Source organism: Plectropomus leopardus, chromosome 5, assembly GCF_026936395.1.
Source record: "Plectropomus leopardus strain MGB_pleo_1.0 chromosome 5, ASM2693639v1, whole genome shotgun sequence".
NCBI classification, from domain to species: domain Eukaryota; kingdom Metazoa; phylum Chordata; class Actinopteri; order Perciformes; family Serranidae; genus Plectropomus; species Plectropomus leopardus.
The window spans coordinates 17,605,302-17,620,701 of record NC_142180.1 but is presented as its reverse complement, the minus strand read 5'-3'; the positions used below and the strand labels follow the sequence as shown (position 1 = coordinate 17,620,701).

At 37.5% G+C, this 15,400-nt stretch overlaps 1 protein-coding gene across 3 annotated transcripts; it reads right to left on the bottom strand.

Moving 5' to 3' along the window:
• Nucleotides 1-131: 131 nt before the first annotated feature.
• Nucleotides 132-14,821, bottom strand: tbxa2r (thromboxane A2 receptor). 3 transcript variants are annotated; one of them, XM_088077638.1, is made up of 4 exons: nt 14,582-14,805; nt 6,769-7,656; nt 3,963-4,096; nt 2,296-2,606 (listed from the first exon to the last, which is right to left on the bottom strand). In XM_088077638.1, the coding sequence occupies exons 1-4, from the start codon at nt 14,582-14,584 to the stop codon at nt 2,429-2,431; spliced, it is 1,203 nt and encodes a 400-aa protein (XP_087933764.1). In that variant the 5' UTR covers nt 14,585-14,805; the 3' UTR covers nt 2,296-2,428. The 3 variants fall into 3 exon arrangements, with proteins under 3 accessions (XP_042372906.2, XP_042372899.2, XP_087933764.1); XM_042516972.2 differs by lacking the exon at nt 3,963-4,096 and having other exon boundaries at nt 132-2,606; nt 14,718-14,821; XM_042516965.2 differs by lacking the exon at nt 3,963-4,096 and having other exon boundaries at nt 132-2,606.
• Nucleotides 14,822-15,400: the final 579 nt, after the last annotated feature.

Below are 15,400 nucleotides of genomic sequence, written 5' to 3'. Positions count from 1 at the left end.
TATTAGTACACCTCTTTATGACATCCTGAAAATGCATGGCACATCTCACATGTTTAAATTGTAAGTAAACAGGTGGAAATCATACTTGTCAGGTCTGTCTATGTGTGTTTAACAAACTCCTTTAAAAGATATTTGATTTTCTGTATTTTATGAATCCTTTATTTAGATGCACAATAACATGCTATTTCTTCAAGCACATTCAACACTTACACTTCATTTCACAGGATGATATTGCTAAGGAGTTAAAGCAAAACACATCTTAACCATATCAATGACTGGTTCAGTGATTTGTTGGGTATTTGAATGACACTTTGACTAATATGACTGATAATACAATGTTAAGAAACAGAACAGCGTGAACAGCTGGGTGTCTGAGTGATTAAGTAGAGCAAGAAATGGCTGTTTCAGTTTTATTGTAATATAATAACTTATTATATAATTATAATATCATATGACATTTTTATGAAAATGTGTCTACAGTAAAATGTTTGTCATTACACTGTCCAAATGATCAGGTCGAATTACACTATCCAACCTCTATATCATCGGCCACTCTCTGTTTATTGTTTTGTTAATACCTTCGAGTCAAAAGAACTGAGTAAACCTTTTTTTTAAAGAGTCAATTTACCCAATTTTCCCCAATTAACTTTACATAGATTTGCACTTAACCTTCTGCAATTTTTCTCACTTGCAGTCATGTTTTTGTGAAATGTTTTTATATGTAATTATCCATCATTGTGAGCAACACAAATAAACTTCCTGTCACCTCCAATGCTGAAATGCATGAGGCTGATATCTCAAAACCTTGGCAGTCAAAACATGCAACTACCTTCATGGTTAGACATCAATAATGGTATATGAGAAAATATTTGTTTTTAAATTTTTTGGTGATCTGGCAGTTTCAAATAAGGAACCAAACTAATGGCACAGTGAGAAATTGGTAACACTTATCAAGTAATATACATACATACATACATACATACATAACACTGTCAAAGATATCTTAACCTGAAATCTTCAATTTGCAATTTACACTTTCTCAGATCTTTATATCATTAATACTTACAAGCTAATGTCAAGCATTTTTTTTCTTTGGCAGATCAGGATTTCAAACTATTTATGCAAATATGACATTTAATGCAGTTTCATACATCTCAAATTATTACTATTACCGTTAGCCTACATTTTGTTTATATATTTTAAAGTTGGCAGTGGAATAGCTTGTTTTACCACTGACAGCATAAACTTTGCATTTTCAGGGTCTGCCTAAATAATCACAATTTGTTTCAACAATGACAGTCTTGTCTGCATACGCTTTCTTTCTTTTCTTTCCCTTCAGTCAAACCTGGATATGCCCATTAATGATAAGCATGAGGACTGAACCAAAGCTCCAATTAAGGTATTCTGAAAAAAGTAAAAAAAATAACTGATCTTTGCAAAGTCTTGAGAGTTTGGTTTGATTTGCATGCATCATCAGAACATTCAACACAGAAAATTCATGTATTGTTATCTATAAATTCTTGAAATGGAGTGTGCTGGAAAGCCTACAGCAGTCTAAGCTATATTTCACCGTAGTCAAAGCATGTTAACTTTTTAGCACCTGTACGATTCAAACAGCAGGGTTAAATGATCTGTGGATCAACAGTTCCACTGTTACTATCCTTCAAAATTCAAGGTGTTCTCTAGACAGTTTCAAGGTACTTTCAGAAAGGGATCAATACATGAACAGTCCTTACACAAGCTTGAAAACAGAACTAAATAATTCTTCGTGGGTCTAAAATGACACTCAAGAGCGTCCGAACAAAGTCTACATCAGCTTAAAGGTATAAAAGCCTACCAGCATGACGTATCACATTAAAACAATCACCTGACTGTCCACAGAGTGGCCCTTTCCACTGCTGAAGTTGTTTGAAACTGAAATATCATAAAAGCACTTGATGGACCAGCATATGTAGAAAGAGCAGTGCATGTAGATATCTTTAAATATGTTTTAGCTGACTGCAGTGCTCTGTTGAATGGTGACAGAGACTGTATTTTGCAGGTTTGATCCTTAAAAAGTGTCCAATCAGCCCCTGCTCTCCATTCTCTAAATTAAAGTGTCATTGCTAATACAGCTAAACATTTCAGTGGTATGCAATAAAATAGCAATCCTTTCAGATTTTTGGTCCAATCCACCTACTTATCCTGGTTCAGTTAACAGGAGAACTTATCAGAGCAGTCAAACACAAACTGCAACTCCAATGATGCCACTCAGTCTGCTGCAAAAACTTAAATCCAAACAGTCATGGAGAAGGATTGGATGGCTTCAGTGTGGATGGGGGTGTCATGTTTGATTTTCGCTTGTCTCCTGTTTCATCTGTGTCCAGGCTGGTCGCAAGTGAAGAGCGTGTGAACCTTCGGACAGTGTGGCTGAAAGACGGGTACAAGGTCATGATGGAGCTCCGAGACCAGTCGAAGCGGGGGTAGATTCTCTTAAGAACTGCCCGTCGAAACAGGATGTATACCCATGGATCCAGGATCTGGTTCCAGGTGGCGAATCGGATCCATAGCAGTAGGTATTTGATCTGGAGGGGACCTCCAAACAACACAGTTTGTGCAATAAAGACCTATTAGTGGAGAAATGGAAGTGGGGATAAGGATGAAAGAAAGAACAGGCAAAGACAGTCAAACAGTTGCACAGGAGAAAAGACACAGATTACAACAGACAGCAAATTGTAGTTGAAAAGAGTGGGAAGGAGAAATGAGAAAGAAGGAAAATGTGAAATTGGTTAAAATTTTGTGCATGCACACACACACACACACACACACACACACACACACACACACACACACACACACACACACGCGCCTCACACACACGCACACTGAACTGTTACAGATTTTTCAAAAATGTCTCCTTGTCTAAATTATTGTCCAAATTATTGTAAGTCCACTGAGGGAATGGTTAGACTAATTTTGCCTTGACCATCCTGTGCCAGTGGCTGCTGCAACACAATTATCCCCCCTGCTTTACTTAAGCTGCAGCATTTTGTGTGAGGCATAGCCTTATTAGCATTAGCCACAGTCTCGTGTGGGGGAGAAACATGCTAACAAGCTCCTTAAGGAATGACAAATTGGCTTACTGTTGTCTTTGTTCCAAATTCAGCTGGTGCCAAAAATGTGTTCAACTGTGGTTTACACCCAAACAGTGCAAGGCTATAGTTATATAAATCCACCTCACCATGTTAAAAAACTGTTGAATGCAAGTGTTGAGATGAAGTGCAAACCAGAGTTTTAGTTAGGCAAACTTTTCTCAGCGGCAGAGGTGCTGCAGAGACTGAAACATCCAAAGAATCACAGTTGCTTCCACTTGTACAGACGGTGGCATTTATGGTCTTTACTGGGCTATTTCAAGCTAGACAAGTTGCTGTGACAAGATGACATTTTTCAGGAGCATTTCAGTTGCTTAGCCTGAGCAACTGTTTTGATGTTTAGGTCTTATCTATAAGATTTCTGCAGCATTGCCTCAAAGAAACGTTTGAGCACCTAAACAAAACTGCAATCTGCAGAGAGTTAAGCTATCAGGTTTTTGATGAAAAACCATCTGTGTTAGTTTCAGGGAATGAAAGCAGGCACAAGGGTAATAAACAAACATGACAAAGGGCTGAAACTATTTCAGTGGATTGTTTATTAACCGACTAGGAATGGAATGAAGTGCTCATAGCAGCAGCAAACCCAGGATGAGACTCTTTTTACACTACAAAGCATGCTCCAAATGATACTTTGAGCTTATGGGTAATGGTTTAGAAGCTGCAAAGCATCAAGTAAACAGTCCATCCATGAGTTTCACTGGCAGATGTTTAGGACATGCTGAAGTAGCCGGCCAACCACAGCCCAGAGTAATGATGGGGGTGCGTAGTTACTATGGGGAAGCTGTGTTATTGTAACAGTCTTTCGACATTTTTGCTTAACTTTTTACTCGCCTTATTTTGGACACTTGACACATGATGTATATCCAGGGGTCAAATATCTGATTGCAGGTGGCCATTCGTATGTAGAACAAAATAATGTCATCTCTTACAGGATCAGCAGTCACCACGCTCATCAGAATATATATCTGGGCAGAGTGTCACACAACTGAGGTCAGACAGCACGGCAAAAAAATATGCTGGTAGCTTTGGCCCTTGTTTTCTCTCTCTCTGGCGTGCTCAATTTGAAGTTTGCTTAGAGGCAGTGGTATACCGGGCTGAGAGCAACACTGTGAGAATGTTCACCAGGACTCCGGCATTTCACATTAACACAAAGTACACAAGAAAAGTCCACACATACAGCTTTTAAGTTTACTGTGCTATTTTAAGCACTGTCAATATGTTTTTAAGACAGTGATGATGCTGAATTTGATAAGAAAACTCTCACATGCCTCCAGTGAATGAATAGTACAAAAACTGAGAAAAATCTAGTCATAGGTGACTGTATTTAACAAACAGCAAAACTATTTTAAACATCTGTTTACAAACTCTCAGTAATCTCTTTCAATATAATCCTGGTCTTATTTCTCCAGTCAGATATGCATTACTTCCCAAACACATGCATTTTCACTAAAATCAATTCAGCTCAATTAAATTCAATTTTATTTATAAGGCCCATTATCACAAAACACAGTTTGCCTCAGAGGGCTTTACAGCATACGACATCCCTATGCTCTTAGACACTCACATTATCTAAGGAAAAACTCCCTAAAAACCCCTAAAAACCAAGTGGCCAATAGCTCAGATTGTAGGGTGGTGCCCCATGAACAGAGGCTACATCTACACTGTGATGGCTGCGGGTTCGATTCCAGCCTTGGCCCATTGTTGCATGTCATCCCCCCTCTCCCCTTTCATGCTTAAGCTCTCCTATCTCCAGTAAAGGCAAAAAGCCAAAAAAAAAGCCAAAAGAAAAGTAAGTTAGTTTCTTTTATTGTGTGGCTTTGGTGTTTGAAAGGGATAATTCGGGGTCACACGATAACGCAAACATTCTATCAATTGAGACAGTGGTACACCAACAGCTCCAGTGTTCAGTGCTGTATAATTACTCTTTTTGTCAATGGAGTCTGGCTTTGAATAGACCACTGATGAGTTTAACTCTAAGTTAAGTTTTAAATAGTAATGTTTGAGCTGAAATGCATGTGATTGGGGAATGCTGAGAGTGTGTGAGAGTTTTAAAATGGATGTTTTTATATAGTTTTACTGTAATGTTAAACACAGATCCCCTATGACTTCAATTCATTGAGAATTTTCTCAGTTCCTAGATTCTTTGTTCCCCAAAGACATGCATGAAAGTTTTCTCCAAGAATTCAACATAACAAAGGGTGGGTAAATGAAGGATTCTTTTAAGTAGGCTGGAGTAAAATTCTTCCTGTTGCTTGCAGAGTTATGAGCTTTATACTGAAGGAAGACAGCAATTTATTATAACTTAGGTTGTATTCTTGTAGCTTCTACCTTTGTTTATGATATTTTCTTTTTCAGGACAGTATTTTGCTAAAAGCTCGAAATGTAGCAACATCTTATAAATAGGTTCAATGATACTAGGGATTCCTACAGGTTTTGAACAGGCCAACAGTTTTGCAAGATTAGCTTGATGATGACACAGAAACCATAAATTCACATAATTACAGCAAGTGCAGTAGGTCAGGAAGCTGCGCCATAGAGACTTTTTACACTGGACAGCCAGGTCCAATTTTGCTCTCATCTTTATTTTCTTTCCAAACAAATCTGGCAAACTCAGGGGTTAGTTGCTTTTTTACTTGCATAATTGTTGGACCTATTTTTTGTGATGTTGCCATGTTATCAACACTGGAGAGTGCAATGTTATAACCAACAGATCCAATAGCTGGAGCTACAAAAATGAAGTCCAAGTTGTAATAAAATTTAGTTACCTTTTAAAGGCACTGATTTTACCCATGCTCTAAAGTGGAGATATGTCATCTCAACTATGGCGTTAAGGGGCTCTGATCCGGGCAAGATCAGCTAGCATGGAAGCTGCATTGCTAAGAAGAAATGAAGCATAAAGGGGGAAGCAGAGAAAGCTTAGAGACCCTCCTGATGCCTTATTATGGTTCTAAGAGTTGAAAGGCAGCGATGATAACAAGAGCTGGATAAAGGGTCTGGTGCTTTAAATACCCATCATTTAGATACCCATCATTTGGTGGACTCCAAGTATTTAACAAAACAAAATCAAAATCTGCATAAGGCAGTGAAAGGATGCTGTTTTGTGACTAGCTTTCTGTTGGACAGTTATATTCAAAGACAGAGTTAAGTGCTAAAAATGTGTAACATTTGAAGATACATGTTGGAAAACACAAAGATTGAGTGAACAGATATTCTTCTTTTGCCTGCTGCCAAAATAAAGCTAATTCACCCATAGGTCTTACCACTTAACAGCAAACATTGTTACAGACCATAGACTTTTGTTACGGAGGCCAACAATATTTTACACAGGTTGAAATGGGGTGAGAAATATTCCTGTGAAATTCTGGCCTCTTTGTGCTACAACATTGTATCATATTGCTTTGTAGGTCCTCAGAAAACTAATGGTGATCCCCATGTTTTGTCTAATGATTAGAATTGGAAAGGGTGTTGTTATATACATATGATTTAAAAAAAAGTAACTGACATGCTAAATTCTTTAATGTGTAGAAGTGTGGCTACAACAGTGAAGTATGAAGCTCGCCTTTCAGTGCAGTGTTCTATAAAATCTGGCTTAACATATTAAATGCTTGGCTAACTCATTTAAGATGGGCAAACTTACCAGGAGTGGGCACCAGCAGATTGAAGCAATAACCATGATGAGGATGAGCTGAACCATCATCTCTACTTCATGATCTCGGCGACGCTGGATCCTATCCTGTCCACAGCACACCTTCATCAGGGTCACAATGCTCACTGTGTTCAGCAAAAATGACACAGTGATGGACGTCAATCCAACCACTGAGAAGAGCAGGGAGAAGGCCATGTCATATCCCTCAGGGCTGATGTTGAAAAAACACCAGGAGCCGGGCATTTGCATGTGGTAGCTCCCAATGCCTATTAGGGGCATCAAAGCTATGCAACCGGCGATAAACCACACCGTGAGCACCATGAAGACTGTACGGCCCTTTGGCATGCTGTTGGAGCGTGCAAATGGACGGTTAATGCCAATGAAGCGCTCCACAGCCATAGTGGCACCAAGCAGGAGTGGGCATAGTCCATAGAAAACCATGGACATACCCATGAAGTTGCAGAAATGGCAGTTCGGATCCAACTTTTGCCAATTAAAGTGTGTCACATGGAAGGAGATTACAATGGAGCCTGTGACCAGAAGACCCATGAAGTCAGTGACCACCAGGCCACCCAGGAAGATCAGGAAGAAGGAGCGTGAGCGGGTACGTGCCCGACGGAAGGAGTTGAGGAGAACTATGAAGGCAATGAGATTAGAGATGAGACCCAAAGTGCAAAAGATGGATGAGAAGTAGGCTGAGGCGATGGTGGGGAGGTGTTTGAATGGAGGGGTGCTGATGGAGTAGCAGAGTGGGGTGTAGTTGGCAAGCGGCTGAGCTGTAGCATCCATGGTGGTCAGGTGGTTTGGTGTTGTTGGTTTCAAATGAATCAGAGGTGGATAGGCAACACCAGAGTGGGGGTGATCATTTCTCTCCTCAACCTTAAAAGTAAAAAGAGAAAAGTTAAAAATTGAAACTTTTAATACAAATGAAATGAGCAAACGACATAAAAGAACATAAGACCAAAACATCAACAAAAATGTGTGGTGACTTTGTTGTGCTTCTGGATATACCAAATGGTGCTTATCCAACTCTCAGGCTGGGTATATTGTGAAACTGCTGGTGCTGAACAGTGGTTCCTAGTCAGTATCTGTTTTATATACATCGTATATTTATTTCCATCTTCAGTCATGTAAGGTTTGTTAAAATGATTATTTCTTTCTCTGTTATATTTTTGCCATAATTTGGTGAGCCTTCAACAGGCATCTGTTGCCCTAATTTATTCTGTGCGTCCCACATCATTGGCACTAGTTTGTCCTTGTTGGCTTTTTTTCAGTCGTTTCTGCATGTTGAATCACTGTCAGAGATGACGGAGCCTGGTGGTACTGCTCTGATTGGCAGTTCAGTTCACTGCACAAGTAGAGAAATGATCACGACAAAAAAAGAAAACAAATAGCTTAAGTCAAGAGGTTGTGAGATCAAAACAAACTTGTTATGTTAGGTATTATGTTTTTAGCTATCTAGATCTTTAGCTTAATGGTTAGTCATCGTTTGTTCTCTGGTGCACAGTAAATATCTTTTGTTCTGTCAACATTGGGTTGTGCTGTTAGTGTGCTAACTGGCTAATGAGTATCTTGAATACGTCCTGTCGCACTTTATGTTTCCCTTTTTGAATGATGAACACAGGAAACCACAAACTGCAGGTTTGCAAAGTTATTTCCTCCCATGCAGTTACAGAGCATAAGATGAAGTTGGCTGTTGGGTGTAGTCTTTCTGATGTGTTTATGTACAATTTTTTGGCTGAGTCCTGAGGTGTCTCGATGTGTTGCCGCCACTTCCTTGAAGTCTATTGGGTGTATTCTGGGACTTAACACAGTATTCATCAATGTATTTCCTGAGATCTGGGGACATGGCTGTGTCTACTTGCTAGATATATAACAATGTCTGATGATGCAAGAAACAGGAATCGTCCGATAGTCAAACCAACAGTATAGCCATATTTTTAAATCACTTTTATTTGGAGGTAAAACTTAAAGCAAGTCCACCCAAAATGTTCATGATAATTCCTCAGTGTACAAGAAAACTACAAAACTACAAGAAGTTCAGCAAAAACATTGGGCTGTACACTGTGATGGTTACAAAGCACTATTTCTAGAATTTTTTCACAGCTTTCTTTGTTTTCTCTCACCGACCTGAGGCAGTCAGACTGCTTCTGTTGTTTACCCTGTATGACGTCTTTTTAGCAATGTAACACTGCTCCTGGAACTATGTACTTGGATGGTACAATAATTGTTACCAAGAATGACTGACAAAACTACAAAAATAGGTCTTTTAAATATCTGTGTTTCAATCCAAAGCACAGTGGAAAAGAGTCAGTGCATTATGTTTTTGTGTGCTATTTTTTTATTGTGCTTTAGTGTTCTTAACATTCTCAATTTTGATTATGTCATAAGGGGGCAGGGGAAGAGCTACATGGGTTGCTGACATCTTTTTTTTTAAACCTTTTTATTTGGGAAGCACTTTGTGCTTAAGCTTGGAAAATGCTAAATAAATAAAGATTATTATTATTACATTATTATGATTATTATTATTGGGAAGGACACATAAACCGTATAAAATCAATGTAACAGCTTAGATACAGCATGTACATAACACCCATACAAACACACGCAGACAGGGACAGAGATGAAGAGCATGACACAGAGACCGATATAGGCAGAAAGTAGGAGAACTGTCACATCCTGGCAGGAAATATTATGTGAACAGCACTGGCAGAGACATTAACAGGAAATAAACACATAGTGTTACAATCAGACTGGGACATTGTCCCTAGTGGTCTGTTCCTAATACACTGCATGTCATAGTCAAGTAGTTTGAGACTGGCATATTATGTGGATACTGATATCATGCCCAAAATAAAATGAAGGAATAATAAGGAAAAAAACAAAAGAAAATCCATGGTGTTATTTCTCAAAAATAAACCCAAATATACCCATACAATATAACAGAATGTTATGATTATGTTTATGAAATGGATGTTACCAGATGTACCAACTATACTTGTATTCAGAATCGCTTACTAACCTATGCCTACTACAAACTCTGTATGTCTGTCTATATGTACTGCATATTGCCTACTAAATAAACAAATTAGTATGCCATTACCAATGGACCATTAGCAGCTCAAGTAAGACAGTCATATGACTGCATCACATGACTTTCACATTCTGAAATCATTGAAACAAATTTCAAAAAAGGCTTTATTTAGATAAATCACCTGCATAATAGAGAATCTACATGGTACCTTTTTGATGAAAAGTATATTGAAATGTATTTTATCAAATATTAATATTAATTAATATTATTAATTAAACTTAATAATGTGACATATTAATCAACTCTTAGCTGGGCTCAAAATATCCACCACTGCACAGTCTGAAAAGACACAATGCATTGTGGGGCTGTTGAGTCCAGTAAGTTCAGATACGGGCATTTCTCACATACACAAAATCCACATACTATGCAACTAGAACACACAATATACTCAGTTTGACTGAGTAACCTCCTGAGACCTGAGCTTTTGTTTGGTATGCATTTTAATTTCTCCCAGCAGTTTGGAATTAGTAGGACCTGGTAAGTGTAAAAAACTAAGCATTTCCTTTGAACAGTAAGTATTTATTTATTTTTTTTAAAGATGTCCTCATACAGGAATGATGGGTTTATTTTTTATAGTCACAACTGTGTAATGAAGTCTAAAACTCTCCATTTCAGTGAAATAAACATATCTAAACATTAACACATCTAAAAGCCCTGTGATTTGTTTGTTTTGTATCTGTATGTATTATTTTCTTGCTCTATATTCAAATCAAGGAATGTCCTTTTTGTTTGTTGGAATAGTCTGTCACACCTAATTGGCCTTTGTGAAATGCTGCAATAATACATTTCAAGTGTCCTTGAACAAGACAATAATAAAGTCTCAATATTCTTATCGTACTTCCTAATTAACTGTGTCTTAGCTTGTTACCATTGCTAAAAAATGCTCAAATTTGTATGTCATATCAAACTTATATTATTAGATAAAAACTTTTTAACACCTTTTCACCTGTCTTTGCTTCAATAGTCATCTCTGTATATCCTGAGTGATACTTTATTTCCATTAAGTAGGTGGATAAACATAACTGATAACAGTGATCATGTCAAACTGTGGGTTTTACTCCCTGTGATAAATATTGACATATTTTATCAGTGATCAGCAGGTGTAAGGCCATTCACCTGTAGGTGTCATGTCTGTATAGGTGTAATGCTTTATAAGATATGATAAAAGCTTAAGGATAAGGAAATTGGGTTGAAAAGAAGATAAAGAGAAAAAAGAAACTAGAGGCAACAGACAGGATTCAAGTTACCAAGATAAATAAATGAATTAAAGGATTGTATTTCTATTAATAGAACTGTGCTGATCACACTTTCTTTGATTCTTTTCTGGCATTAAATTGAATTAGTTGAGAGGAAATTTGCTACTACTGGTTGTGGTAAATGGATACATACAGTACATATTAAGTGATGGTATAATAGTTTAATCTTGTAAATGCACATTCACATTAGCCATGACAGCAGGTTTTGTGTCTAATTTGTTACATTTTCCCTTAAGACAGAAAATCTATGTTACATGAAATGAGAGAACCTCCCGCTAAAAGCGAACTACACCATTATGAGGTCCCTCCATACCTTAGAGAATACTCGGAGGAAAGAAATGGCGTTTGGCGCCAGTGCTTGTGTGACCCTGAAAACCTTTTGAGTGTGCCATTAGCCAAAAGTGCCTGTTAGTGTCTGGAAATCAATGTCATATTCAAAATTGCTTCACAGAGGCTGTATAGTGGTTTCCTATAGAAACTAATGGGAAACCACAGAATTAAGTATGTGCACTGTATGTCAATGGTGAGTGCAGAGTGTGTGTTAAATATGTGGTGTAAGGCTCCTAAACTGAGGATGGGTAACTGGAAGGGATCTCCTTCCAAAGAGGAAACTTTTTTCTTTGAAATGCTGTTTGGACACTAAGACACTATTTTAAAATACAGTTTGCAGTGCAAAACATACTTTATCTACTGTACTTGTGTTTGCTTGAAATAAAAACATTTTGCGACCTCTAGAATGTTCTGATGTCCAAATATTATCCTGCTTAGTCCATCAGTGCTTATGATGAAATTTTTTCCATGTTGGTATTGTACACAGTTAAAAATTCAAATTAAATTTATTTTATATATTTATAACCCGTTAATAAAAAAGGTTGTTATGCAGTACCTCATCCAGGTAAAAGGGACAAAAGCAAATTAAAGTGAGCAATAAGATGGGAGATATTAAAAAATAGAGACCATATTGCAATGGGATCACTCCAGCCCCAATACAGCAGTAAGCAACTTAAAATGAATATGGTCCATAAAGGTAAGGTGGAGTGGCTGATGGCCCCTTCCCTACCTCCTACACCTCTACTTCCAGCCCCTTTGCTAAAACCGCATCTATCTTCATAGATGATCTAAAAGACACATCTGTAAAGTTACATGACTGCCTCTTATACGGTTGCAACACTATCACACTGATGAAATCAGATCCGCAGAGATAAAAACACTTGACAAAATACATAAAACAGTTTCTGTGGTGGTTACCACTAAAAGGGATGTCACCAGGCTTACATTTTGCCATGATGACACAAACACAACCACAAGGTGAAAACAATACTAGTCGTCACAACATTGTTGTGGCTGGCAACAAGCCCCAACTACACTCTTTTGCATCTAGTCTATTTGGCCAATAAAGTGGTTCACATTGTGATTTCAGAAACCAGACTGCTGGTTTAACGAGGTCCTCCTATGAATCATTATTTTAACTTAAAGACCCAGAATGTTAATGTAACTGGTGTAAAAATCTTAACCCTATATGATATCATTAATCATATCAAAAAAAGAATAATGTGGCAGGTCTCTGGTCACCCAATAGTACACACACACACAGAGAGAGAGAGAGAGAGAGAGAGAGAGAGAGAGAGAGAGAGAGAGAGAGATAGTTGTACGTCATAATGCTGACGAGCTAAACTGATTCTTTGAGCTGACCCTTGATGACTTGATGTTCATGAAAATTAAAAAAAAATAAATAAATAACAGGTGGCAATAGGCAATATGTTTATTACATATGCGATAGAGAGGGGTTGGGTCAAAATGCATAGCTTGCACATCTGTGTATTTTTGATCAAATTCATATTTCAAGCAATAGTTAAGCCACTCCAACTGTGTGGGTCACAAGGCAGTGGCCATCGCACTGACAGTGTGTTGCTGTGCCTGGCCGATTTTGAGAATGGAGAGAGCATCTTCTGTAACTGCATTTACACAGGATCTGGTATACCATTTTCAAAAATCTTAGGTGAAAGGTTTCAGTTTCTGGCAAACAGTTTTCCCACAGGCACAGAGCTTAGGGTTAATTCAACATGTACACCATGCCTGCTGCCATCAGACTGTTCAACACATTCACCTCTGTCAGACCTGTGGTCACTGTCACTGAACTGGACTAAACTCTGTCACTCCACATCCAAACAGTACAGACTGCAGTATGTGTGTATGCATATCATGTATATATATGTACAAATATATAACATCAGATCGTCGCCTGCATTGTATTATAAATATTACATTATACATCATTTTATATATATATATATATATATATATATATATATATATATATATATATATCATTATTATTATTCTATCATTATTATTATATTATATTATACATAACATCGGTTATCAGACATAAAAATGTCAAGTGCTAATGTCATGATGCTGATACTATTATTAATATTAATATTATGGATATTATTACTACTATTATTACTATTATTACTACTATTATTAATACTATTACTACTATTATGTGTGCGATGCCTTCAAACTGATGTTATTACCATTATTAGTATTATATGTACACCTCTACATATTCCCCTTATTCTGCTGTCATCATTACCATGCTCATGTGTATCCTTACCATCATCAGATTGCACCTTACCACTGCATTTGCACTACCTCAGTATTCTTTTGCACTACCTCAGCATTCTATTTATTCTATTTTTATATATTTATGTCTATTTCTATCTTCTATTATTCTTATTATTTTTCTATGTATGTCTCTGTATGTCTTATGTGCCAAGCTGCTGTGACAACTAAATTTCCCTCCGGGGATCAATAAAGTCGTCTAAGTCTAAGTCTAAGTCTAAGTGGGAGCTGATTTATCAAGCCTGGCCAGAGTTGGTGTCATGCACAACCCACTGAACTTTACAGGAACCACATCTATAATACCAGGAGTACAGTGCCCAAGAGAGATACTCATTATAATATGAAGTACATGATGAGATCAGGAAAATTTGGCATAACATTGTCCCTCAGCTTTTTTTCAAAAAACCCTTTGGAGAGTTTGAATGATCACTTTTTTTTAAAGGTTGACATCATTAAAGGTGTAAGTTCTATCATAACATAGTAAGTAATCCTCAGGCTGTGTTTATCCGTATTTATTCAGCACTGAACTAAGTTACTGCAGCTGTCTTACAGTAAACTGAAAGTCCCTGAAATACAACTTCTTACAGTATTTACAAATCAACAGCAACAAAACAAACCCATTAAAGTTGACAAAAAGCAACCTCTACTTAGTGCTCTGATGAATGAGAATCATACAACTATAATCATAACGTTCACTGCTATCTATAAACATACACATATAATAAAGTCCCTGCTTTGTAAAACCATCAGGAAACAGTTATTTTATCTTTCACAAAAAATTCTGTTTTTCTAAGGTTGTTAAGAGAGAGATTCAAATTTGTCTTACCATCAAGAACCAAGCTGACTCTCAGTTGGGAAATTTGCAACAATCCATCCACACCATTTTTCTGCACTTGTAAGATAAACTACACAAAAGAATAGTCAGAGGAAGTGTTGGGAACAACACAAATGTTGATTCCCACCTGATGGAAATACAGTCCTACAACAGGCTGTTAGTAGTGGCCCCTGATGAATTCCATTCCCTTCCCCCGAAGCTCAGATACTCATCTCTTCCCCTCCAGTTGTGCTTCCCTTTGCTCAGTTAAGCCCTCCCCGGAAGACAAAAGGGGAAGGGCTCTGGCAAGACACCACTGGTATTTTATGCAGGAAAATTAGCAACAGACAAAAGTCATAAAGTGTGGTGGTGCAAGTGGTACACAGTGGGGGAAAAGGGCATTTGTTTCATGTTCGGCTGTGAATTCTATATAATGTGTATTTGTTACTGATGAGGATGTGGAGGTGCTGTTCTTTCAGGCTGTAGTAAGGGATCAATAAAGTTTGGTTAGGAACAACTATGCTTAAAATCCCAATGATGATAAAGTTAATAGGTCTTACAGTATTATCTAAAAAAAGATTCATGACAGTAATGCTTGACTTTTGTTGACTCAAATGTTGTAATCAACCTTATTTAACAACACTGAAATTAGATCCAAGAATAATCTGGAACAGCTGGAAAAAAGCTGGACATGCCATTAGAGGATGTTTTTGTTTTGTTTTTTTCTTTGGTTATGCTTTGATATTGAATCTGGGCTTTACACAGTTCATATGACTATGTTCAAATAGACATATGCAGTTCAGATGTGGTTCACAGCTGCCAAACATTTTC

Coding starts and splice junctions, on each gene's coding strand:
- tbxa2r (XM_042516965.2), bottom strand. Junction 2,607..6,768: donor TCTGCTGGTGCCCACTCCTG/GTAAGTTTGCCC, acceptor CTCCACTAATAG/GTCTTTATTGCACAAACTGT.